This window comes from Talpa europaea, assembly GCF_964194135.1.
Source record: "Talpa europaea genome assembly, chromosome: 10".
In the NCBI taxonomy this organism is placed as follows: domain Eukaryota; kingdom Metazoa; phylum Chordata; class Mammalia; order Eulipotyphla; family Talpidae; genus Talpa; species Talpa europaea.
The window spans coordinates 42,294,585-42,321,367 of NC_140077.1; the positions used below are offsets into that span (position 1 = coordinate 42,294,585).

The following is a 26,783-nucleotide window of genomic DNA, read 5'->3' on the forward strand; positions in this document are numbered from 1 at the left end:
TTACCCTGGGTGTCTCCTCACAGGTGGGCCGTGCTCTGAGAATCTGGGTCACCTTTGCTTGGCCCATGGCCTGAAATGCTTCAAAGCATGGTGGGAGATACCAGCAGTATTAGCATGACATGGGAGTGTGGGCATCTGGGAGAAGAGTCTCTGGCCCCACATCCCAATTTAGTGAATCAGGATCTGCATTCTAACAAAAGCTTCAGGCAATTTCTATGTGCATTTACATGGCTTAGAACCCATTGGGGTGACCAAACACTAGTGGGTAAGGAGAGAGACCCCTCTGCAGAGTCCAGGTAACAGATAAAGGATAAAACAAATCAGCAAGGAGGGACAGGGGATACAAGCACCAGCCTGTTCTTATTTCAGGCCAGTATAGTGTCCAGACCCCCTCCCCCGACTGACCTGCCATTGGAGACCCTCTGCATGCTGGAGTCCTTTGCTATCAGATGAGTGGAGGCTTGACCTGGCAGCTCAGAATCCCAGGGGATCAAATTGTGGGGTGCGGACAAGGGCTCTGGGGGACCGACTCCACTCTGCCCATCGACCCCCATCTCTACACAGACCTTTCATCAGGATTCCCCGGCTGGCGCTCAGGTCCCGGCGCCTCAATCACTTCTATTGCGCCGGTCGCAGGAAGAGAATAGCTTTCAGCTCAATTACCCTTCACATTCCAATATCATAACGCTCCGATGAGGCTTTTTAACCAAAAACAAAAAAGCCATGTCTGCCGCAGGCCAGCTGCAAGGCCAGCCGTGCAGAAGGGATGGGCCTGCCCTCCCTCCAGGCAAGACTGAGGAGGGACCTGTCCCAAGGCAGCTGCACAGATGGGACACTGGCTTCCAGGGCCTCTGCTCATCCATTATTAAGACTGATTGACCCTTGACCTTGGGGAGAAAGCACTGACACCCAAGTCCAGAGAGGCACTGTGAGTAAAAGGTCCCAGGATGGACTCTACTGTCCCAACACTGGCTCTGCTTTCTCTTGGGGGCAGAATGCCAGCCAGACCGCTTTCAGTGCCATGGTCGTTCAGACAGGCCATGACCTGTGGGGCTGGGGTCTTAGCTTACATGTGATTTCATACTCACTGGCTCACTGTTTCTTATAACACTCACTAGCCAGGAAGCTAGCCAGGGCTGAGGGTATTAACCCCACTGTATAGGTGATAAAATGAGGCTCAGGAAGATGAAAAAAGAGCTCCAGACATCTGGAAGAATCCCAAGGCAGTGTTTCTTTAAGATGCACTACATGGAACTAGCTGGTCTCTACTCTGACACGTGAAGGGTCTGCTCCCATCGGAAAACTGCTCAGGCGGGCGGCATAACCAAGAAATCCACCATGAAGTCTGCAAGCTCAGTGAATTCTCTGTGAACACACATGTTCCATACATGCGCCCCACTGCATGTCATATGTTGGAGGGTCTCTGGATGGCCCAGAGGAGGATTCTGGCCCATTCTCTCCCGATTAGTTCTGTTCTCATCTGTCTGGCCAGCTCTGTGCTAATGGCCTTGATGGCGGCGTCCTCTCCTTGTGTCCTCCTGGCTTCCTGCTGGCTGTGGCCGATTTGCTCATGATTTACCACTCTGGGCACTGACCCGTGAGGGAGACACACAGGACAGAAGGAGGCAGAGCGGACGTCACGCCTGAGGTGTGTGCATACGTGCGTGCACTGGTGCAAGGGAGGGAAGGCCGTCTCTCCAGGAACATACAGCCCAGCCTGGCTCTCTAGGACTGGGAGTGGCATCTGGCACTCCTACCTTGTGCAGTCCCATGCTGGCCCATGGCATTGGGCACTGTGCAGAAAGAGGAGGATCAGGGAAGCTCAGGGGGTGCTTTAAGAGCAGCTGTGCAGAAGCCCTACCCTGGGATCCCAGCACCCTTCTCACAGAGGTCTAGCACCTGCAGGTTCTCTGTGCATCCTGGGCACATGAACTCTATGTGGGATGTGGGTGCCTCCCTAGCCCAGCCCCTGAGCCCACAATCAGCAGAGGTGTGGCTACTGGTTCACATCCCAGTTCTGCAACTCACTTAACCTCTCTGAGGCTCAGCTTCCCTACAGGGCAATATCCCAGGACAGGGATAATCCCAGCACCTGCATCACATACAGCTTATAAAAAGTATACAGGTGAATGCATGTATAGTCTCCATTATTGCTATTATTGTTGTCATCAGTGCTTTCTCTGGGCTGTAAACAGTCTGTGAGTCCTGGAACTTGGGCAGTGCATGTCAGACAAATGATATAATCAGAAGCTGAGACAGGAGATCAGAGTGTGGTGTGGTCACTGAGCTCGGACAAGGCTTTTGAAGGGCCCTGTGCCTTGTCCCTTCCTCAGAAAAGCTCGAACATTCTAGGAAGGCCTTTTCTATCTTGTGGGTTCCCCATTCACCTCAGAAATAAAGAAGTAGATGGGGAGCTCAGAGACAGGGGGAGCCACTGTGCTTGCCTCAGACCCAAGCCAGTCTTGGCTCCTTCTAGCCCAGTTTACAAGCGGATGAATCCAGGCTGCTTCAGGGCAGGGCAGTGGAGGGATGGGACAGAGCAGAGAGAATCAATTTTCCAAGCTCATTTAGAGCTCATTTGTCTAATTCTGCTGCCTGGAGGGAGACGTGCTTGATATCTATACACATCCCGTGCCGCAGAGGCTTGGGGGCCAGGACATGGGGGAGTAGCACCGTGCTGGGATGTATGAACTGCCCAGCTCCACTCCTCAGCAACCTAGAGGGCCCAGCTGCCCTGTCCTCAAGCACCTGTTTTAAAGGGTACCACTACAGAGGAGCAGGGTCCTGCCAGCATCTCCTAGAGGCTGGGGGCCATATCTCATTCCTCTCATGTACCAGCACCCAGCATGGGCTTGGCATCCAGCAGCCACCCAGGAGATGTTTAATGAATGAGTGAATGATGAAGGCAGGGCCAGCACATTCCTATAGCAAGCCAAGCAGTGACTCCTCTCTCTCTGGTCTCTAGGCTGGTGGGTGCCAAGACGCCAAGCTTTCCAGGAGGGACTCCAGCTCTTAGGCCCTCACTGAGCCCTCCTGTGCAATGGAAAGGCTTCCTCAGGTCCCAGCAGCATAGCCACCACTTGTTGGAGACAGCAGCTTTCAGTACCACTCGCTCATCCTTCCTCCACACCCACTGCATGGTCTCCCAGACTCTCCCACCTCATCTCTCCTAGTTTCTGCAGAGCCCCCTCCAAATCAGCTGTTCTCCCCCATCCTGGGGGGGGGGGCTGCCCTTGGCTAGGCTTCATGGATCATCCACAACAACCTGGAACCCATGTCCAGATAATACACCTGCCTGAAAAACCCCAAAAGCATAAGTGAGCTAGAGTTTGGAGGTATTGAAAGGGAACAATTTAGAGTAGCATGCCCGATTACTCTGCTTTCAAAGAACCCCAGTAACAGCTTCCTAAGCTATGGTAACAAAATTACAGCAAACCTACCGGCTTAAAAACAACACGTTTATCATCTTATAGATATGGGCCCACAAGTCCCAAATGGGTCTTGCTGGTCTAAAATCAAAGAATTAGCAGGGCTACGTTCCATCTGGGGGCTTTAGGGAGAAGGTTTCCATGCCTTTGCCAGCTTCTAAAGCCCCCCCCCCCATTCCTGACTCCTAGCTTCTTCTTCCATAATCAAAGTCATGACACAACATCTTCAAATCTCTCTCTGACCTCTGCTTCCACTGTCACAGCTCCTTCTCTAATGCTCCTTCCTACCTTCCCTAAGAGCAGCCTTGTGATTACAAAAGCCCACACAAATAGACCAGAACATCTTCCCATGAAGGACCTTAACCTAATCCACATCTGCATGGTCCTTTTTGCCAAGTGAGGTAGCTCAGGATTAGGACAGGGGCACTTAGGGGGCCTGCTATATCCCAGCCCCATTAGGGGACACGCTTTCCTCCAATAGCCCGGAGTGAGGCACACTCATTCCCTGGTGGCTGCCTGTGAACTCTGGCCAGGCTGGGCTAGGCCCTTCTCCAAAGGCTTTGGTGGCCTTCAGAGCACTTTTGAGCGGCCTCAGCATCAGGCCCTAGGAATTGAGCACGTAAGGACAGGTTCATGAACCGCTCTCTGAAAAGAAGTGGACTGCAGAGGAGAGGGGGTGGAGAAGTTCCCTGGAGACAAATATTATAAACTACATTGTGCAACAAATCTTTGCTGGGACCCCACTGGGCACCAGGTCTTGAGGATCCAAGGGTAGAAAGACAGCCACTTGGACATGCCCTGCTCCATAGAGCGCACAAACTCCCACGGGAGGCCAACAGTGATCATACAGTCCTGCAAAGATGGGGACAGTTACACTCCAAGATCAAAGTGCTCCAAAGAGAGCTGTGTGGAGATTTCTGGACCTACTAAACATAGAGCTTCCATATGATCCAGCAATTCCACTCCTAGGTATTTACCCAAAGGACACAGAAACATCAATTCCAAAGAACACCTGCACCCCTATGTTTATAGCAGCACTGTTTACAATAGCTAAGCTTTGGAAACAACCCAAATGCCCAAAAGTAGATGACTGGATCAAGAAGATGTGGTACATATACACCATGGAATATTACTCAGCATTCAAAAAAGATAAACACATGCAATTTGCAGCAACATGGATGGTGCTGGAAGGGATCATGCTCAGCGAAATAAGCCAGAAAGAAAAAGAAAAATACCGGATGGTCTCACTCATAGCAGGAATCTAGAAAACTTAAATAAGGGACCAGGAAAAAGAATAACTATAAGAAAGTGAAAATCAAAATCAACAAAAAACTATGAACCAGAGACACTTTTAGGGGGGCGGGAGGGGAGGGATTGGGGTCAGAATGGGGGGGGGCTGCAATTGTATGGGGAATATAAAAATAAAATTTATTATTTAAAAAAAAAAAAAAACCAAAGTGCTCCAAAGATCCAGAACACAAGCATCTACTGTGCGCTGGGAGGAGGAAATTAATCAGGGAGAGATCTATGGGCTATAGCAATTCATGAGAAGAGGTGGGGGGGGGGGACAGTATGCAAAGACCCTGTGGCCTGTCGTCTTCAGGGAAAAGAAAGAAGGTGGAGCTGCAGGAAAACAGAGAGTCAGGAGAGGAATGGTCAATGGGAGGCTGCTTAGGAAGCTGGGGCCCGATCCTGCTAACTGTGGGCTCTGGCCACCAGCTTCAGTACCATTGAAAACTTGCAGCAAAATCCCTGGTACCTCACAGTGACTCAGTACAGCTGAATGAACGGAGGGAGCGAAGAATGAATGAGTGAGCCTCTCTATCTCCTTCTGCCCCTTGCTAGTGACCAGCCCCATCCCTTCCTTTTGCCCAGCAACAGTTAAGGGGGTCTCTGAGGCTAGCTCCTTTATTTATTTATTTTTGTCCCCACAACTGCTGGTACCGACCCGTGCAGCCCGAGCGTGCCTCCGTGGAAATGTCTGTAATCGCCAGCACACTTTAGGCATTACTTCCACACCATTTAGGGCTTTCCGCCCCAATAGCTGCTGTTGCATTTCCCTCCATCTCCATCTTTTGGACTGCGCTGGGTGGATTCTTTTGTTGTTGTTGTTGTTTTTTTTTTAAAGGTCTAGGGGCCCCTGAGTTTGGGGGGATCTGATGGCTTTTAGGGAGGCAGGAGAGAAAGACAATGCTTTAGAAGAATTTATCATTCTTCTCCAATTGCCCTGGCCCTGCCCCAGCTCTACCCAGGAAAGAAAAAAATAAAAACAAAAACAAAAACACAGTCACTTCCAGCTGCTAAGAAGCCTTTAAAGATTTTTGTGTTTTCCTGTGCAGGCCTGAGATTGGGTTGCTGATAGGAGCCATAGCTGTGTGGGAGGCTGAAGGTGCTGGAACACAATAAAGGTCACTTCAGAAGAATCCCTCTCTAACCAAGCACCCCTCCCCCACTTCCATCTTCTTCAGGCTCAGGGTCGGCTCTTCTGAAGGCAGTAGACTTACAGTAATGCCCAAATCCTGGGCAGAAATGCTAGGGCTAAAATGCATCTGAATGTGCTTTGAGTGCAGCACAAACAAGACAAAATCTGGGACGAGCTGTATGATCTTGCGCAAGTCACTTAACCTCTCTGAGTCCATTTCTCCAGCTATTTATTAACTTGAGGAAAATCGTATTCTTTTTACCAATGTGAGGGACTATGGCATGTCTGGAAGGAGACAGTATGAAGAATGGGACCCTCCATCTTTTTCCCCTTCCCTTTTCTCTCAAACCAAGTTTCACCCCCTCCATTTAGTTCCCCATATCTCCTTTTCTCCGGTGCAGCCTCCCCCAGACCCCCAGCCCCCCAATGCCTGGGCAGCTCCATATGTACCTGCAAAATTATGGGCTGGGATGTAAGATACCTTGCTATCCCAGCAAGGTGAGACTGTCTAGGGGTGAACACAGAGGGTACCTTTCCCGTCTCCCCCTGTGCTGAGCACCAGAGAGAGCTGTCACCTGCACGCTGGCACATACCCATTTTCTTAGAGACAGGAAGTTTCCCAGGACACGAAGATGTGAGTGGTGAGATACCAGCCCATGGGACTCCCGATACAGTGCTCACAGCCACTGTGGGAAGTGACCTTCAAGAAGAAGCTGACTGCTTGTTTCCAGGGGCTTAGGCAATCATAAAAACCTAATGGAATGTATATAATAAAATGAAAATGGGCAAAAAATATGGGGTTGGAACTAGGATAGTGGGAGATGTGTGCTTGAGCTGAGGCTGGGAGATACTGACAGGGGAAAGGACAATGGAAGAGGACCTCCCTGCCATTTTCCTCTCAGGGACAGGGCTGGGAGAGGGGACCCGTCTCAGCCTGTGACCCTCCTGGACAAGGACGTGACCGTGCATTCATCTCTTCGTGCTGGCAGCCCCCCACGCCTGGGAGGTGGGCTGGCCGATGGATGATGAAGACAGTGAATGGGGACGATTACATTGTACCTAGTGATTACGCCCTGGGTGAAATCTCTGGGCAGCATTATCGCATCTGGAGAGAAGAACAGGCTTTTTAACAGACGGACAGGAGGCTTCCACTTAAGGTTATTATAAAGAGGGAGAGCCCAGCCCCTCCCGGCTTCCAGCCAGTGCCACAAAGTTGCAAAGTAATTAAAGGCTGCTAAGGAATCAGAGAAATTATAATAATTCTATCAACCAAGAGCTCTCTCGCTCTCTCTTTCCTGTTTTCCCCCTTCTGGTAGAAAACAAGGTGGGTCAGGCAGCCTGCAAACACATCAAAACAAGCCTATTGTGTGTGGGGTCTCAAATGTCACGGGGGCTGCCAGGCCTGTCCCCAAGCTGTTCTGATAATATTCAAGCTTGTTAGGGTAAGTGGAGGGGCTGAGACAAAATCCCAGAGCCCCTGAGAGGAGGAAAAGCAGCAGGGGCAGGCTGGTAGTCAGTTGTGGGCCCTGCATCAAGAAGGCAGCCCTAGGCCACTGCTCCTGGGACTTGGGGGTACAGGGGAAAATAGGGCCCCAAGAGGCAGTATCTACCCCCACCTCAAGCCTGGCTCTAGACACCCAGGCCCCAGCTGGAAACAGTACTGTGTCTCTGCCCAGGGAGAGGGGTCAGTGTCGTGGGTTCCAGAAATCTTCCACGGGTTACCTCACGTCTTCAGTTGTTCACCACTGATTTGCCAGGGGAGTGACTCTTGGGCAAATATTTTACCCTCTCAGGCTTTGTTGACTTTTACAGCATGTGTGGTTGGATGAAGCCACCTCATTCCAAGTCACCTTGAACAGTGCTCATTTCAAGTCGTCTATTTGGATTGCTCTCAGCCTATTATCATTTCTAGGGGACTCTATCCATTTTTTTTCCCTTATTGTGTTTTCATTTCACATTTCCTGTCTTCCACAGGACTGAGCTTCTTGGACATGAACACCCCAACATCAGCCAATGAGTCCACAGCAATGGACCTTATTTGTTGAGCTCCTTGGACTCCCATGTAACTTTCCCAAAGTTCTCTGAGAACGCTTCGCAGCAAAGGGGACAGTAGTCAGCCCCCCTCTACGTGCAGCCCTGTGCACTTGTTGGGCTGTTACAACAACTATGGCTAGTCCCATTTTACAGATGAAGAAGCCGAGGCTCTGAGAGGCTAACCACCTTGCTCATACCTCCCATTCTGGAGTGATCCCCGGGGTGCATGGCTCCGTCACACTGTGCTGTCGTGGGGCTTGGGGTCCCCCTGTCACAGGTGAGTACAAGTTCCCATGAAGCAGTGAAGCCAAAGCTGCTCTTGGCTGCACTCAGACTCTCAGATTTCTAAGATTCCCCACCAAGGTAAGGCGACCCCACCGCCTGGAGGGAGAGGTGTGCAGGCAGGAGACCAGCTTCCTTCTTCCAGTGGACCCACTGCAGAGACGAGGAGACCACTTAAGAGAAAGGCAGGTGACCCACGATGGAGGGACTCCAGGCGCGGGAGGCTGACAGCCCAACAATGCGGCAGACACATCTCCTAGCAGGAGGCTATCATCTCCTTCCTCCTGGAGGTTCTTTTGTAAAGGGCGGGAGGCACAATAAAAGGCGTCCGGCACATGCCGGAGCATCCCTGGTGCACGTGGGCCAGGCTCCACACGCAGTCCCCTGCTTCGTATTCATGGCAGAGTCTCCCACAGTCATTGCAGTAGAAATATATGGGCCCCCCAAGACTCCCAGCTAGAATAGGCGAGGAAACCGATGTAATTAAGAACGTTATTACCATTCAAACAAAGTAATTTTAATGACAACTGGGCTCCTTCCATCTCCTGCTCCCACACTGTCCTCTTTCCTAGTGCTGACGATACAGAAGGTGCCCGCAGGTCTGGCAACACCCCATGGGCGTGGAAGGAGTTGGTGCCACACAGATCATGTCTTTGACTTTCCCTAACAGGTGAAGGAGGGAGCCGGGAACCTTCGAGCAGCTATGGCTGGGCTGGGCTCTTTTGTGGGACTCCACTTAGTCTATCTGGGGCACCCATAACCCAGGAGAGGCGGCAGGAGGAAGTTGACTCTTCCCTGCAGGCAGGGAGAGCAGGCTGGCCCTAATGCACACTCTCACCTACAATGTTATATGCAATTTGGGGACTGAAATTTCAGAGGCTGCCTCTGGGGGCACACTCACCCGCAGGGATACCCCTATGACCACAGCAGGGTCCTGACCGTGGGGTGGTCCTCACTCCAGAGAGTGGGCAGTGAGCTCTGAGTGAAGCTTCTCACTGGCCCCCTCCAGCCTGTGTATGGGGTTCATGTGATAGCCCTCAGATGCAAATGGCCCAGAGTTCCCAGCTCACCTTCCCCACTGGCCATATCTGAACCTTGTCTCTGAAACTTTTGGCAAATCACAAGCAGGTCAAAGTAAAGTTGCAAAAAGATGCATGGCATTTTAAAATGAGGAAGAACAAGACTATGGGTCTAGTTACAAACATGTCTGACTCTGGGAAACTTGAAGTCAGTGAATTTGTCTTGGCCTCAGTTTCTCTCATCTTGCCAATGGGAAGAATATTCTTCCCTAACTTACAGAGTTGTCGTCAGGACAAAAAAAGAGAGTGAAGACACTCGGCTCTAGAGAAGATGATTATGTAAGTGGTGTGTGCACAAGCACATACACACAGCACCTCAAGACGGCATAGAAACAGTCCTGTTGCCTTGCTCAAGCACACACGTCACTCCATCATTACAAGCCCAGAGCTCAAGGTCTTGGCTACTGCAGGTTATGGCCCCTGCCCGCTGGGAGAGAGAGGTTTCCAGGTACTTGCCACTGTTAGCACAGTGGCAGGAGACCAGAGAAGGCTCGAGTACCTGGGGTGTTCACCATGGGGCATGACAACCAGGGCTGCCCACTTGCTTAAAACAAACCTCTCTGGCTCTGGTCAGCAGAACCCAGAGCCCCTGGGATGATTTATTGGTCTCCCTCTCCCAGATCAATAGGCGGTGGTTATAGATGCAGAGGGGCCGCTGGGCACTGTGGCCCTGAAGTATAAATTAATATGGCCTGTCAAGGGGCTGCCTCTCCTGGTGCGGGAGACAACACTCTCATGAGCAGAGTTGACACCTCGGGGTGGGGGGTGGGAATGGCAGGCACAAGCCATGGAGCCTCCCTCCCCCAACTCTTACTGCAACCTGAGAATGCAGTTTATAAATCATTCAGTGTCTGACTTGAGGAGGGCAGCCAGGGGCACTGCCGCTGGGGCCAGCAGGTGCTAATAAGTTTGGCCAGGTCCACCTCCTCATGCTCTCAGTCTCATCCAGCTACCACTCCGGGGCTCCCCACTTGTCCAGCGCACAGAGGATACATGGCTAACTAAGGTTCAGGCATTGGCAGGCAACAGAGGGCACCAGTGAGCAGTAGCTAAGCGCTCCCAAATGTCCTGGGAGGAAAGTCATACTGGCAGGTGCAGGGCCCGTGAGCGTGCCCTCTCCAGCTCAGCACCAGGCGTGGCTGCTCCTCAGCTCAACCCCGGACCGTGAGCCATAAAGGAAACGTCACAGGGGTGAAACACGCTGGTTGGGCAAAGCACTTTGCATAAATGCTCCTTGGTCCTCACAACCACAGAGACAAAGGGAATAAAGGCTCTGCCTATTTGTGAAGTTCATGTCCACGGGCCAGGCTCCAGACCGGGTGCTGAGGATACACAGATGACTAAGCGCAGATTCTGCTCAGTCTGGTGGGGGGAGACAGACTTCCAGCAACTGCGCTGTGACCACTTATTAGGCACTTACACTTAGTGGGCCCTGTGCTTCTAGACGTGGTCTCATTTGCTTTAATCCTCACCACAATTTGCAAGGCAGGTATAATTGTTTCCTTTTTGTAGGTAGAATTGAAGTCACCTGCCAAAATTCACATCGCTAGACCCATGTCCTAAACTCGGCTCCCTCCTTGACTACCTTGGGACACGTCACATAACCTCTCTGCTTCCATGTCAATGTCTGCAGAATGGCAAATACAAGACTGGCTACCCCACAGGGTGGTGACGGCTCAGGGAGACAACACAGGGACGTAGGATGCTCTTGATTATCACATTAACTTATCATCATAGAAATGAATTATCCATTTTATTTAAGGGACAAATGACCACCAGGAACACTCTTCTCCTCCTTCTTTTCCCATCTCTAGTAAGGAGGGAGAGGGAGTAACTTTCGTTTTTTCTTTAAGTGGCTTAGAGAGCTGGTATAGCCTACTGGGGCCCAGGGCTAGCAGGCTGGGGTTCTGCCCTGACCCTGCTCCCAGCCAGCTGAGGTTCAGCAAACACTCTCAGTCTCTCAGGACCCTGTTATCTTATCCAGCTCTACCTCTCCCACCTCAGTCTTGTCCCCCTCTCACAGACGGTCACCTGAAGCCAGGGGTGACAAAGATCTGTGTGGGATCTGTATGTCCCAAGGACCCGGGGACCCACTGCCAGCACAACCTTGCTTCTGTGAAACAAACTGCCTCTGTGAGGGGGTACCGGGTTCTTGCAAGGGACACGCAGACCCACACAAGCTCTGTCCCTCCTCAGTGGGAGTTAGCATTTACCTAGCTCTTTGGGAAATTTTAATATATGAAAAGAAGTTAAAGGAAGTCAGGAAGTACATGATATTCAACTCCTCTAATGGTAAACTCTTACTCATCCTTTTAGGTCTTAAACCAATAGTCCTCATGAAGAGGCCAGGGCACTCCTTCCACAGTTCACTCCAGGTCCACTTCTTCCATCCCACCAAGCACACCCTAAGCTAGTAGAGCATTTAACATGTTTAGATGTAGTTAGACATCTACTTACTTGCCTTTCTTTCTGTAAAATTACCTCCCCCTAAAAACAAAGATTCTGGTATCAAGCATCATTTTACCAAATATTATATGAACCACAAATTCGACCAAAAGCTTTTCCTATCTGCATTATTATAGGTCTCACATTGACTCAGTAAAGAAGTTCTTGTTGCCCATCTTGTAGATAAGAAAACTGAAGTTCAGAGATGTTAAGTCAACATTCAAAGCCACACAGCTGGCAAATGGTGGAGTCCTTTTCTCTACCCTGTATGTCTAAGTCAGCTTAGAGTCCCTGAATCCTGCTCCATTAGCTCATCAACAGATGTTTGTTGTGTTTATTTAAAAAAACAATTGAATGGGTTTGGGGCACAGTGGATAAGATCTGGGCTTTGAAAGACAGGCAGGATTGTGTTAGCATGAGAGAAGAAAGAGAACAGCTGTGTGTCTGTGTGTGTGTGCGTGCATGTGTGTGTGTGCGTGTGTGTGTGCGCATGTGTTAGAGAGAAAGGATAAAGAGAAAGGAGACATTAGACACAGGCTCAGAGGCACTGAATCGGCTCCTTGGCTGACAGGAGGATTCATGTGGAAGAATACCAGACCAGCTGAGAAAGGTAGGTTGAGGTCAGATGGATAAAAGCCTAGACTGCCTAGCTAAGGAGGCTGTGCTTGTCAGAACTTCAAGGACACGGCTGTCCCTAAGGCCTTCCTTGCTCTTTGACCCAAAGAACCAAACACCATCAGACTTCTAACCTCACACCTACCCTTGACCTGAGCACCCCAAACCCAGGGTCACTTCCCAGGGACACAAGGAGGGGGTAGTCCCCAGAGGAGGGGTGGGGCAGATGGGACAGCACTGAAGGTCAGTGAGGTGGGCACGCACCCCTCACAGAGGTACTGGAGCAGTGCTGCTGGGCACAGACACAGGCAAACACGTTTGAGCAAATTGGAACGCCATAAAAGTCTATTACAGCAAATCAAACAGCAGTCAGCATGACAGCCATTAGCCTGAAATGAATACACGGGGACTTAATGAGGTCTGTCGAGGCTGGCTTGGTGAATTAAGTTGCCAATTCTAGCAGGATTTCCCTTTTCTTTACGGACTTGAAAGCATCCACGCTGCCTCGTTAGGGCTTCGACAAGTGAATTGCAGGGCCTTTCACCCTGATAAAATGGATAATTATATGTAGAACAGCTTAGCGAGGGGAGAGTAGTGGGCAGGAGGGGAACTAAGAACAAACAAACCCAAACACACCTACCTGGCTTCTTCCAAGAAGGGACTGGGCCAGGGCGGGGCTTTAAGTGGATGGAGGCTGAGGGGACAGGGCTGGGTGCCGGGGGCAGTGAGTTTTCCCCAGGGGAAGGTTTGGTGCCTAACCTTGACCTGCCTCCCACTCCCTCCCTCCTATTCCAAGACTGGGGTGAGGGTTCCCTTGGGTCATTTCTCCGGCAGCTGGGCAGAGGCAGAAGGTGCTCCTCAGAGATGGGCTGCCCAGTACTTAACAGAAACCCTCTGGTGGGATGGCTACAGGAGTCATCCTCCTGGGGGGCTCACTCTCATCACCAGGGGGGTTTGTTAAAACGGCAGCTTCCTGGGCTGACTCTCCCCAAACTATTGACTCTGAATTGTAGGGACCCAAAAATACGCGTCCTCACCAGTCCCCTAGGCAATTCTGATTCACTCCTTCCCCAATACTCAGTACAGGAGAGCTTCACAAACACATGGCCTTTCTGCTTCTGCTTACATACCTCCAGGGATGGGGAGCTCACTACTTTCTTAGCAGGGCAGGGGAATAGACTATAGGCTGGGTCCCATTATTAGAGACCTAGAATTTCTAATGTAAACCTAGAATTTGCTTCCTATAAATTGTGACCATCATGCTGATCTCCGAATTCTGGGCACAGCAGGCCCAAACAGTATTAAGGACCCTAGGGCTATGGAGTGGAGGTTGGGGAGGTAAATGGTAGGGTTTAGGTGGCTGGGATGACCAAAGATTTGCTGAGTGGATGGAGGCAGCCACCACAGATGCTCCACTATCCCTCAGGGAATAATAAAGCACTGAAGGAGAATAAGGTATTTCTCCTGTTGCAACTTATTCTCAGTTTGTGGGATGTCAGCACCTGGTCCAAATCCCTAGTTTACCAACTGATGGAGTCACAATCATAGAGGAGTCTCACCCAGATAGTTGTTGGCCCAGCCAGAACTAGAGCCAAGCCTTCTTGATTCCTACTCTCTCTTTCGAGTCTTGGTGATATCCTGCTGGAAACCCACCACTTCCTCCAGGAAGTCTACTGAGATTTCTCTGATCACGCTGGCAAGTCCTTAGCTCCGACACCTCATACAGTCTGCAGTGTCCCTGTTTTGCATTCTGGTTTGTATTCTCACCTTGTTCACATCTGCAGGAACTCTGCTACTGAGTTACATTTTTCAAGGACATGGCCCTGGGATGTCCAGGGTGACCTCAATGTGAATAGGCAACTCAGGACTGAATTCTAGGCCGGGGGCCAACAGGCCCTCTGCTGGTACTCCAGCTGGGACCTAAGCCAAGCAGCTAAGTTTGGGTCAGGTGACCATAACTGGTGAGGGCTGGTCAGTGCCAAGCCACCTCGGGACAGGAATGGAATGGTTTCCATCCAGGTGGCACCCCATCCCCACTAGCTGGCCACACTGAGCAGCCCTGAGTAGGGCATCAAGTATCAAGTCACTGAAGAGACCTGGGGATGTTTACACACAAGCATGTAAGCCACAAAAGGGCTTTTTCCAAGGACCATGTGTCCTTGCAGCTGGCCCCTCTCCCCATCAGGTAGGCAGAAGGAAGCCCACTGTATCTCACCTGTCCACTGTTGTTATTAGATAAGGAGGACTGTGGCCCAGAGAGGCTAAGTGACATACCCAAATGGACCCAGCAATCTGGAAGCAGAGCAGTGGCTCAGCCTGGAGTCTCTAGCCTCTAGTTCCAGCTCCTGTCATTGTACGTTCCTCTAGCCTCCCAGATCTCTGTGAAGCGAGAGCTTGGCATATCACCAAGCCCAGGGCAGACATCAATAAATATCTGCTAAATAAATGAGTGACTGAAGAGGTCCTCTCCTTGGAGGCAGAGGCCTTTGGAGAATCCCTGGGGACTCCAACAGTATGGTGTTGGAGGTCATGTCTCCTTGTAAGGGAGAGAAGAAAAGACTGGCCCCAGCCCAAGGGCTGGGGAGGAGGGATATGACCTCTCATCCCCTTGCCATTGCTGCTGCCTGCTGCCCCTGTGAGGGAAGGGAGAGGGCAGCCATGCCTGCCAGGATGGCAGCTGAGCAATGGGCCCAAGGCTCATTAACTTCGAGCCGTGCCCTTGGTTTCTGAGCCTGGGCCCAGAGTGCAGGCTGGCACGTCAAAACCCTTAATTAAATTAGGGAGACTTCCAAATGAGAGGGGGCGAGAGCCAAACTGCAGTCCCTGGTCACGCCGGCCACAGTACAGGGTAGTGCCATACCCCCATGCTGGGGACTTCGGATCTCCCTTATGTCCCATCCCGTGGGGGAAGGACATGGGAGCCCTACCCACACATTTGTCCTCACTTCCCTTCTTTTGGAACAAGCATAGGACCTTTGACTCACAGCTGAGTAAGAAGGCCAGGAATAGGAACTTGGAGGGCATGAGACAGGGTTTGTTCATCATTGAAGGAATCCAAGGTTGCCTTGAGAGTCAGGGGGTTCAAAGTCAAAGCTGTGTGACCTTAGGCAAGTCACTCTCCCACTCTAAATCTACATCAACAAACCGAATAGACATTCTGCAAAGATTCTTTCAGTTTCCTGACCCAATGACATATAACATAATGGGGCGAAACTCAAGCGCCATGGCACCAACCTGCCTCCCTCCAGTAGCTACCATCTCCCATTCCTCCCATCCCAAGCTTTTACTGTAGCTGCCCAGCCCAGCACCCTGCAGGCAGGCCTCAGGGACACCCAGTTAGGAGCTCTTTACCCACTGCCTTCAAGGTCTTTGAATTGCTAACTGCCAGGCCATCAGCCACCAGGGAGACAGACTGCACGTGATGAAAACCCTGGTGCCACAGGGACCCAGCAGCCAGCTTATTAACGAACCGTTTGTAATGCAATAATTTGTACTTCTCAATTACCAGCAATGGCTTGGTTTTACATGCATGCACTCATGCAAACACACTCAGAATACACAGACACCCAAAGGAGCTGAGAGCCAGAGAGACAGCAGGATGGGTGCAAGGCTAGGGAAAAGAAGTTCATTCCTGAAACTGCAGGCTCCCTTAGACCTGGGGGACTTGATTCTGGCCAAAGCTGGAAGGCCTGGGATTAGCCTGCCAACCCACCCTTCACTAGTACCCCTCGACCCCCTGTCTGGCTATAGGAATGGAAGGAAAGAAGGTTAAACACCACCTCCTTCCAACTCCTGTCCTCCCATTGAATCCAGCTAGAATTATGGGAGTCACCCAAGACAGGCCCTCTCACGAGCAGAAGGTTCCCACCACCCCACTCTCCTGGGCCAGCAGCGAGGCCCTAGCCTCAGAGGTGCTGGTATGTTCACCAACCTGGTTGGACCAAGGTGTGGGCAGAAGGGCTGGAGCCCCCACTTTCCCCAGTCCCAGCCTACTAACAGGTGGCCTGGGAAACACTAGGTCCCCACCCAACATCCCCAGAGCGAGACTCTCCAGGCTCCTACCTCGGGGATACGGACACTGTAGGGCTGATTGTGAAACGTGGGCGCGTTGTCGTTCACATCTCCAACCTGGATGTTCACCTTCCGTGTGATCACCTGCAAGACAGGGCAAGGAGTCAGCACTGCCATTGGCCTCCAGTCTCCACCCAAAGACCCTGAACCCTGCCTCCCAGGACAACAAGGGCTTCGAGGGACACTCACCCCCTGGTGGTCGCTGACTGAGAACTCGACTGTGAACTCCGACTTGGTCTGAAAGAAGGAGGCGGGAGAGAGCACGGAAGTTAGACAGCTGAGCTGAGGCCCCAGGTTCTGAGCCCTGGAAGGGGATGCAGACCCTCCGGCCTTGCCTAAGGAGCTTGTCTGGGATCCAAAGGCATCCCTGAAAAATGAGTATTGTCTTTTGGGGCTAGGGAAGCAGATTCAGAATATGGATCCTTCCCCTAAAAGAACAAGATTGGAGGTTAAGAATCTTGGATTCTAATCTGGGCTTTACCTCTAAATTGTTTTGTGATCTCGTGCAAAGCACTGGGCTCCTCTGTGGCCACTCCCTAAAGTGTAAGGAGCAGTCAGATATGGGGGTTCTGTTCAAACTCTTACCATACTTTGCTAAGGGCTACTGTAGCATCAATTTCTGTGTCTCTGGGAAATATCCTTTGGGGGAACATTTGTTGGGAGCAGGTAGATTTGTAAACCCCAGGGAGCTACATTCTACAGATGATGGACCCAGAGCCAATGCCCCTCTTTCCTATACAACGAAATCGTTCTCCTGAAGATGCCCCTGACCACCTCACTTCAGCCCCATGTCTAGATATCAGGCTGGCTCTGGGAGAGGGACACCATTCAAGCAGGAAGATGCTACTTTGGGATCAGAATGGGGCCTCTGAGGAAGGCCCTAAGACATGATGAGCCACTTTCCCAAGTGTCTGGTCCTGCCCCCCAGGGAAAGGACTGGGGCTGGGGTAGGGGCAGATGGTACCTCTCTGTCCAGTGGCTGCCGGAGCCACACCACTCCCGTGTCAGGCTCCACAGCAAAGAAGCGAGAGGCCTCCTCCCCAGACACGCCGAACACCAGGGGGTCGTTGTCCATGTCTCGGGCCAGTAACTGGGTCACAGAGGAACCTGGAATATGTTTGAGAGGGAGCAGAGGGCAAGAATGGGAGGTCAGGTCCATTTTTTAACACCTAACTCCTAGGGGGGAGCTGCCACCCCCAAAACTCCAGCAGGTCACTGCCTATGACAAGAGCCCTTTGCATCTTTGGGCTCTGAGCCAGGCTCCCTGTTTCCACCGTAGCCACTTGTCATACCCGCAGCATATACAGGCCTGTAACAGGGAACCATTATTCACCAAATTCTGGGGTGTAATAGACACCTGTAATTCTGCCTTTTTCTGATTTTAATTTGGAGACCCTCTTCTCCAAGTGGTTCAGATAAGGACAGAGCCCCAATCTTATGTTCTTATCTTCCAAAATGGGCATATAATTCAGCCCTACCCAATCAGAGCAATGACAAGAGCTAATTCTACCCAATTCTATACTCCTCGTCACAATGATTGGTTCATGGATGAGCATGTGACCCCCAACTAGCCAATCAAAGCCAACCCTTGGACCTCGGCAGGTACTTTTGGGAGAAAGATGGTTTCTTCTATTGGGGATGCTAAATTAGCACTGTTGGCAGCCATCTTTGCAACACACAGGAAGAGCCTGCCTGAGAATGAGGCCAACAAGGGGAGAAACAGAGCCAAATGGTGCATGGAGAGAGATTCCTGATGGTTTGAGGGTCTGCAGCCAGCTGTGCCTGATATTAGTTCCATCCTTTGGACTTCTCAGCTAAGTGAATGAATAAATCTTCCCTCCCACCCCAAGTCAGTTGAGTTGGATTTCTGTTTTTTGGTAAATGAAAGCACCCTTTCTAATTCAGAACACTTTGCAAAACCTGGCATTTTTTCAGCAATGACTAGATGTTGCCCCCATTGAGGGCAATGGAGCACACAGAGGTTAGGAAGATGTGGTTCGGCTCAAGGAACTGTAGTCTTGCACTGGATAACAAGGTCTGGTTTCTGTTACCAAGAAAGGGATAAGATATCACCCTTCACTAAGAAATAAATCCCTAGCCAGAGTTTACCCTGGGCATCAGGATACCAGGTCTATAGGTATAAGCTGTCCTGGCAGAAGGCATCTTCTCCTGGGGTTCACAGATCCCTGACCCCCTTAAGCCAGCCTTAAACCTAACTTGGGATTCTCTAGGAATGAGACTATGCCCTCACCTTCAGGAGGTCCTTAAACCCCCACAATCTGTGCAATAATGTAGTAAGTGTGCACTGTCATTTTTCTGTAGAGAAGGTCTACAGTCCATCTGATTCTCAAAGGAACCATGGCCTTGGGAAAAGTACTTCTTTCAAGGCCTCAATTTACCCTACAAAATGAGGCAGACACTCTTTCTTCCCCCAAATACTGACTCTTGTATTTTCAGAATAGTTCTGAAAAACGTGGCTAGGAAGGATTCAAACTCTGGGGGTGTTATCTAGAAAAGAACACTAATGAGCTTTGCTGAATGAACTTTTAAAAAGGCATTTCTAATATGACAATGATAGCTAACATTTCTGAGCATAAACCACAGTCCAGACACTGGATTAAGGGATTTCCATATACTAATTCAATCCTTACTGTTATTCTCCCCACTCCACAGATAAGGCAGAAAAGAGTGATTAGTTTACAACAGCAACACAGTTAGCAAATGCGAGAGCTGGAATTCAAAGCCCAGACATTCTGGGCCCAGAGTCCACTTTGGTTTCTACAATCTTACATCTGAACACTTAATCTGAGCTCCAGATGCAGGACTCCCAGGGACAAGATCATATCAGACCCTAATGGAAGCCCAACACTTGGAAAAGGAAGATACTGAGCAATCACCCGGCTCTTGTGATATGCCAGGCACAGTGCTGGGCCCATCCAGTGGTTCTTTCATTAAATCCTCCAGCAATTCTCTTTGGTAGTCATTTTTCTGCCCATTCTACAGATTAAGAACTTGTGGCTCAGGGAGGGAAAGTAGCCTCTCCAGAGTCACACAGCTGAGAAGGACATGATAGCATCTATTCACAGGAGGAGGTGAAAAGTGGAAGAAGGAGAAGCGAAGTAATGGAACAACTTTTAGAGAGCCCACCCTCCCATTTAATGGATGGAGAAGCTGAAGGCATTCAGCAATTTTCCAAAAGTACAATAGTGAGCAGATAGAGTCAGGACTCAAACCAAGTAAGTTTCCAGTCTCCCAGACTTTCATTTGTTAGACTCTGTCTAGGTGGGAGAGAAGGTATGTGAAGTCACAGATAAACCAAGCACATCTTCCCAAAGCATCCATGTTGTTCAGTAACAAGCAATTATTTTACACTCAAACACATGGAAGTATATTAACAACACGATGTAACATTCATTTTTTAAGACATAATCTAAAACTGTACAAAAATCTCAGCTTCCCCCTGACTTCTAGGGATATACATTTCCTTTCTCTCACCCTCAGGATCCTTTAGTAGCAGTGGAACATAATGCTACTTCCTAAAGCCTTGGAGGAGACTCCACATGAGGAAATGGAGGCCCATTGGGGCACTGCTCGCTCCCAGTACAGCAGTGAGTCCATGGTCAGTCCCTGGTCTGAACACCCCACCTCCAACCTCCTTCACAGCCCAGACCAGATAGAGGGTAAAGGCCAGTGGGGTTCTGGGAAGGCTACACTGGCTCTCTAGCCAAGGTCACACGACTTGGTCCGATATCCCAGTGGCTCTCTCAGTCCCAATGTTCAGGCCCTCCCAAGAAGGGGGGCACTGGGCAGGACAGAGATGGGGCCATCAGCTGCTGTCACCCACCCTGTAATTTCCTGGACTTTTATCCATTTTCCCCTCAATTATGTGCTGCTCAAAATGGTCCTTTTTGGCTTCCTCACGGGCTCTTGCCTGCTCACGCCTTCTTTGTGTCTCAGGTAATTGCTAGTGACCTTTTCTAAGTGTACTAATTAAAGGTGCCGATTTAATATTATATTTAAGACAAGGCACCCCACAATTTTCCAGCTGGGCACATACTCCCCCGCCCAGCACTGTTCTGCCGCTCCACAGAAGCTGGGGCCTAGCTTTGGCTTCTCTGGGACGAAGGGCTCATTTCTGCACCAGGGAGGCTTCCAACAACTTCTGTGCACACCACTCATATAGGGTCAAGGCTAATCTGTAGGGGATAATTCCAGCTCAATGTCCTCAGTAGCAGCCACTCAGGAGAACCATCCCTGCCTGTATGACCTTGGGGTACAATTGCCACAACCTCAGTTTGTTTCCCACCCAAGAAAGACCATATGCTGCATCTCAGTACACCTGGAAAATACTCAGGGAATACTTGGAGCTTTTTTTTAATTGGAATAAAATACACATAAAATGAAATATATCATTTTAACCTTTTTAAAGTGTATGGTAGCATTAGGTACATTCACAATGTATTGCAACCATCACCACTATCTATTTCCAGAACATTCTTATCACTCCCAAAGGAAACTCATATACATTAAGCAGACATTCCACATTCCCTTCTCCCCTAGTCCCTGGCAACTGCTAGTCTGTATCTCTGAATTTGCCTAGTTCCAGTATTTCATATAAATAAAATAATCATATGCCATGTGGTCTTTGAGTCTGGCTTCTTTCACTCAGTATAATGTTTTCAAAGTTCATCCATATTGTTACATGCATCAGCTCTTAATTCCTTTTTATTGCTGAGTAACAGTCCCTTGCATGGATATACCAAATTTTTTTCATCTGCTCATCAGTTGATGGACATTTGGGTTGCTTCCACCTTTTGGCTACTGTGACTAGAGCTGCTATAAACATTTGTGGATAAGTTTTTGTTTGAACATCTGCTTTCAATTCTTTGCAAAAATACATCCTGAAATGGAATTGCTGAATCCTATGCTAATTCTATGTTTAACTTATAGATGAACCACCAAATTGTTTTCTACCATTTATGTTATTACCCATAATGGATGAAGCCTGGAGATCTTTTCAGTGGTATGAAGAATACTCAATAATTCCCAGGGCTGGGTGACCCCTGTATGGTAGAGAGGTGGGAATGGGTGGCCCTCCATACCAGATGCTGTTGGTCCCTACCTACTCTGTCTCACCACAGGCCACTGTGATGTATACCAGCCTGACCTCCAACTGCCAGCCTCTGTGACCCTTTGCCTGAGGGATTCTCACCATTAGTGACTGTTCCAGCCAAACACAGGCCAGGCTAGAAATGCCAGTGAAAAAAGACCCCTGGTAGCATTGCTCAAAGAATGACCCATGGAAGATGGTGGATAAAGAGTTGGTAAACCCAGCTCTCTGGTTATTGAGAGGGGTTAATAAGGAGTCCATGTTCTACACTGGCTCTTGGATTGCCCAAAAGGATTCATCTCCAAATGCCCGCAGCAGTAGCTTGGTTGACCATAAAGCCATCTTTATGGCTTCCTTCTCTTCCTTGTCTCACATGCTTACTTCCCCAATTGTGTTTCCTGGAATTCTCTCCAAGAAACTACTTGGACTACTTCTGGGAGAACCTAAAAAAGATACCTCTTAAGATTATGGCATCAGAATCACCCAGGGAACTTTTTACAATACAGATTCCAAGACCCTTGGAATGTCTTGGCTGGCTGGGGTGGGATGAGGGGAGCCCAGAATGTGAACTTTTAAACTACAGGCCCTTGTCTCCCTGCAACAGACTCTGACACAGAGCCAAGTCTGGATGTCTGAGATTGCTTTATAGCAGGGTGATATTCAAATGTTTAACAATGGTCACAGCACAGGCATCAACCAATCAGAAAGGATGCTGGCCATAAACAACTGGACCGGTGAGTACTGCCTGTAAGTCAGCCTGGTTTATGGCTCACATTTAAATGCAGAGAAAAGCTCCTCCAGTCCCAGGATGATTTAAAGGCTCAGCCTTAGGACTCTTGGCTCAATCAGTGCTGCTGGAAGACTCTCTGCTCTTGATCTCCCCTACCCTCACGGGGAAGGGTAACCCAGCAAGGCCCTCCCACCCCACACTGTGCCAACCCAACCCAGACCTGGGCCAGGCTCAGCTTATAGGTGGAAAGTAGAACTTTAAAAGCTGTATCATCGCCCACCTATTTTCATAGGGCACTCTACACAACACAACAGTCACAAGGCAGAAGGGACCCAAGTGTCTATCAATGAAAGAATAAATAAAATGTGGCATAAATAGTCACGAGCCACATAATGACATTTCAATCAATGCAGGGCCGCTATAAGATGGTGGTCTCCATCTATAATCTAGATGTGTAGTAGGCAACACCACCTAGGTTTGGTAAGTACTTCCATGATGTTTCCACAACCACAAAATTGTCTGCCGACACATTTGTCCAAATGTATCTATATCTCTGTTGTAAGATAATGCATGACAGTACATGCAATGGAATATTATTCAGTCTTAAAAAGGAAGGAAATTCCAGCACAAGCTACCACCAAGATGAACCTTAAAAACATGATGCTGAATGGAAAACGCCATTCAAAAAGATAAATAATGTGTGATGGCACTTAGGTGAGGTATCCAGAGTAGTCAAATTCATAGACATAGAAGTAGAAAGGTGATTGCCAGGGGCAGGGGAGGGGCAAGGGGAGGGGGGAAGTTGTTTGACAACTATAAAGTTCATTTTTGCAAGATGAAAAGACTTGTGGAGATTAGCCACACAACAATGTGAGCATGCTTAGCATTGAACCGTGCTCTTAAAAATGGCAAAGGTGGTACATATTATGTTATGTGTATTTCACTACAACTGAAAATTTAAAACCCCAAACAAATCAGATCACATCCAAGACCTAGTAACCTGGCCCAAAACAACTCCTCTCACCTCCTTTCACATGGGCTCCCCAGGCTTATCACTTTCTGGCCCCAGGGCCTTCTTTCTGTTCCTGAACAGTCTGTGGCTATCTTGGGGCCTTTGCCTAACTCAGAGCCTTTGCCTGTTAAGCTTTCTGCTAGGAATGTTCCACCTGAGGGAACTACATACTCACCTCTTAGGATAGGATTTACCCCCTCAGAGAGGCCTTTCCCAGTACTTGGTCACATGGACATAACAGAGGAATCTCCATAAAAAGGGGAGGTTCCAGGGCCTCCCTGGTGGTGCAAGGAGTTAAGCACCACACTATGAAGCAATCTGCAGCCTCTGCAGCATGAGTTCAATTCCTGGCCAGGGAGCAACCCACATAGTGCAGCAGACCTCTCCTGACTCACCCACTGCTTCCCTCAGCAGTGTACTTCCATCGATTTGCCTGTTCTGTTCCCCACTGTCTCTGGTGAATCCTCTCACCCCTCACATCTCTGACCTGTACCTCAGCTCTTGTATGAATAAATCTTTAACAAATAAAAAAATTAAAAAAGGGGAGGTACCAGGTTTCCAGCCCCACCTAGTGAGGGGCAGAGCTGATTGGTGAGGTAAAGCTATGGAAAACTTGGAAGAGACAGGAGGGGAGATTCAAGGAATGAGAGACACGTGCAGAAGAAGGGCCCACTTGCTTCTCAGTTTTGGACTTGTACTTTCCAGGGACTTGGGGGATGTAGGAGAGACATGTGGCATTGAGATGTGTCACCACATGTAGGTGAGAGACACACGGGGAGATGACAATGGCAGCTTTTATCTTGACTTGCACTTTAAATCTTGCACCTTTTATCCCAGACTAGCCTGGCCCTTTTGCCTCTTTCATATGATTCGCCTTGACTTGTGGCAAGCTTTTGGGCTTCAACAGCCCTGCTTCGGGCCAACCCTGTCTGGCTGGGCATCTGCTGGAAAACTTCGGGTGTTTCATTGGGAAGCTATATACTTTCTCTATGCACAATCATCCTCTTGCATTATTATACACTAAGAATATGCTTTGTCTTTATGTAGCTGATTTCAGAATCCATATAGAATATACAAGTTTGGGGTCCCCCGGGTGCCCCGCAGTCTGTCCGCTAACATGGATAGAGACTAAGTAAAGAGTTCCCCATCTCTCTGCTCTTCCACACCTTGAGTCGCTGTCTTCACAGCCCTCCTCCTTCTGAAATGATTTTGTTTATTCACTTGACTTGCTGCCTGCCAGTCTTCACCAGTCCCAGAAGTGCAACAGGGGTGCAGCATCTTGGCCTGTCATGCCTCCTGCTGTATCCTAAACCTAACCCAGGACTGGCAAACCAGAGGCACTCAATAAAGTCATTGGGTAAATAAACAAATCCTGACAATTGCCTAGACCTGTTCGGAGAAAATAGCCCCCAAAGTCATGAAGATCTCTGAGCCGAGACGAGATGAGAGCGTACAGCAAGTTGATTCTTAATTATGTACACTAATGGATGGGAAAAGCATGGCTAATCAAAACCTACAAATGCCTAAACCAGTAGCACTTGGCTTCAGGTGCCGGCAGAATCACACGCTGGGCCCTGTCTAGGGTCATGAACCTCAGGAACTGGCATGCGCTCCTCCAGGAGCAATGTGGCCCACTGTGAGGCCACGTACTGAGGTACTGTATGCATCCTAGCACCCGGCACCCCTCCAGGACCTGTGTGTCTCCTCTGGGCACTGATTGCCCTACCCTAGCTCCCATCCCAGAGAACCCCATCCTGGGGTCTAGACACCCTGTTTGGGTGGGGATCCACTCCAGTAGGCTACAAATGCCTCTGGGAGGTGCTGGCCACACATCCCCCACAGTGGCCTTAGCCCCTCAGCAGTAGGCCACATCTGTCTTCCCGGCAAGGGGTGACAATCACAACTTCCTCTGCAGTCCTGCTGGGCCCATGCTGGTTGCTGAGATGACTGTTATTATTATTATTGTTGTTATTTGCGTTGGGTGGTGAGGGCTGGGGTTGGTGTGCCATGTGCTTCTGAAGAGCTGTGAGTCTTGCCTGCTAGATGAGGGGGTGGGTCAGAAACAGGCAGGGCAGTGTTAGACTGCAAGGCTTTTTCTTTTCTTTTTTTTTTTTTTTTTGGATGGAGAAAGGATGAAAGCTATGCTGTTCCAAAATACACAGAGAGTATACAGAATGAATAAATGGTAAGGAGAACACACCTGCTTCCTCCTTGCAATAGTGTCTTCTTTTTTTCTTTTTTTTTAAGATTTACTTAATTTTTTATACAAACACTGGGTACAGTCAGAAGCATGGGAAGGTGAGAGAATTCGCCAGAGCCAGAGCGGGGAGCAGAGCAGGCAGAAGGACCGAAGTACACTGCTGAGGGGAGCAGCGGACGGCAGGAGAGGTCTGTGCGCCATGTGGGACCCTCGCCAGCGGCCGGGGATCGAACCAGTGCTGCAGAGGCTGCAGGCAGCTTCACAGCCCAGCATTCAGCCGCTGCGCCACCAGGAAGGCCCTGCAATAGTGTCTTCTTAAAGCATAACTTTAATACCTTTAATTGTGTCGTGCTCCACCCAAACACTCCCTATAATTCCCAAAGAATGAAAAATGAGTTCTTTACTGAGATGGCCAATGCTCCTCTTAACCTGTCCTTAACCTCCCTGACCAGTCCTACTTTCACTGCTCAGCCCACCAGGCTGCTGTCATCCCTCAAGTACACACACAGCCTTACATGTCCCTACACCTTTGCAGCTGCTGTCCCTTCAGCCTGGAAAGCCTTCCTCCTCTCACTGCTTCCCAAGTCCCAGACATCCTTAAACACATCCCTTACACACCACCTCTATCAGGAACTTCTCTCTCCATGGTGCGCCCCATTCTATTCTTTGTGCCTCTGCACAGCAGAGACACACTTGGAAAATCTTCCCCACCCCTCCATGATTAACCATTGCCCTTCTCTTGGGTTGAGGAGCTAGCCAGTCCTGGCCCTTGCCCCTGCAGGCATTAGTAATCAATCACAGCTCCCTTTTCTGTTGAATCTATATTCAACTTCAGAGTCCTTCACAATACTAGGCTTCATGTAGCTACTACCAATCCATCATAAAAGGCTTATGAGAGCAAACCTTCTATAATCTGTGGCCTAAAATGATCTCATATCAACTGTACTGTCCCTTCTCATTCAGGGGTCAAGGATGTAAGGCCAAGGTCTGCTCCTACCAGACACATGGCAGTTAGGAGTGAGTGAATCAGAATCAGTCTATAGGTGAGTCAGAAACAGAGGACTACTTATGGTTGAAGTGAGAGCCAAAGGACAAAATCTCTTCTCATTTTGCAGAAAGGAGAACAGGAGTTCTAGCCGGTAGATAGCTGCCTGGGATGGGGCTGTGCATCCGGGAGTAGCTGCGCCCTGGAGTTACAGATGGCAGGTCCCCAACAGACCATGCTTTATGACAGGTCGTTCTGAGAATAACCACTCCTCTCTCCTATAGGGCCTACAGTGCAACCCTCAACCCTATTAGGAGGGAAACCCTCCTCCTCCCATCTGGAGGGGCCTAACTGTTCTGGCCTTGGTTTC

General features: G+C 49.6%; 1 protein-coding gene across 1 annotated transcript in view; it reads right to left on the reverse strand.

The window, feature by feature from the left end:
* Positions 1–26,783, reverse strand: part of LOC311178372 (cadherin-23-like) — a gene marked incomplete at its 5' end in the record, with an annotated part of 165,311 nt that overhangs the window by 84,347 nt on the left and 54,181 nt on the right. Inside the window, 3 exons of the mRNA XM_084244908.1 lie at positions 16,368–16,460; positions 16,566–16,613; positions 17,341–17,483. Coding sequence (XP_084101034.1) covers positions 16,368–16,460; positions 16,566–16,613; positions 17,341–17,483 — 284 coding nt within the window. The remainder of the gene's footprint in view (positions 1–16,367; positions 16,461–16,565; positions 16,614–17,340; positions 17,484–26,783) is intronic.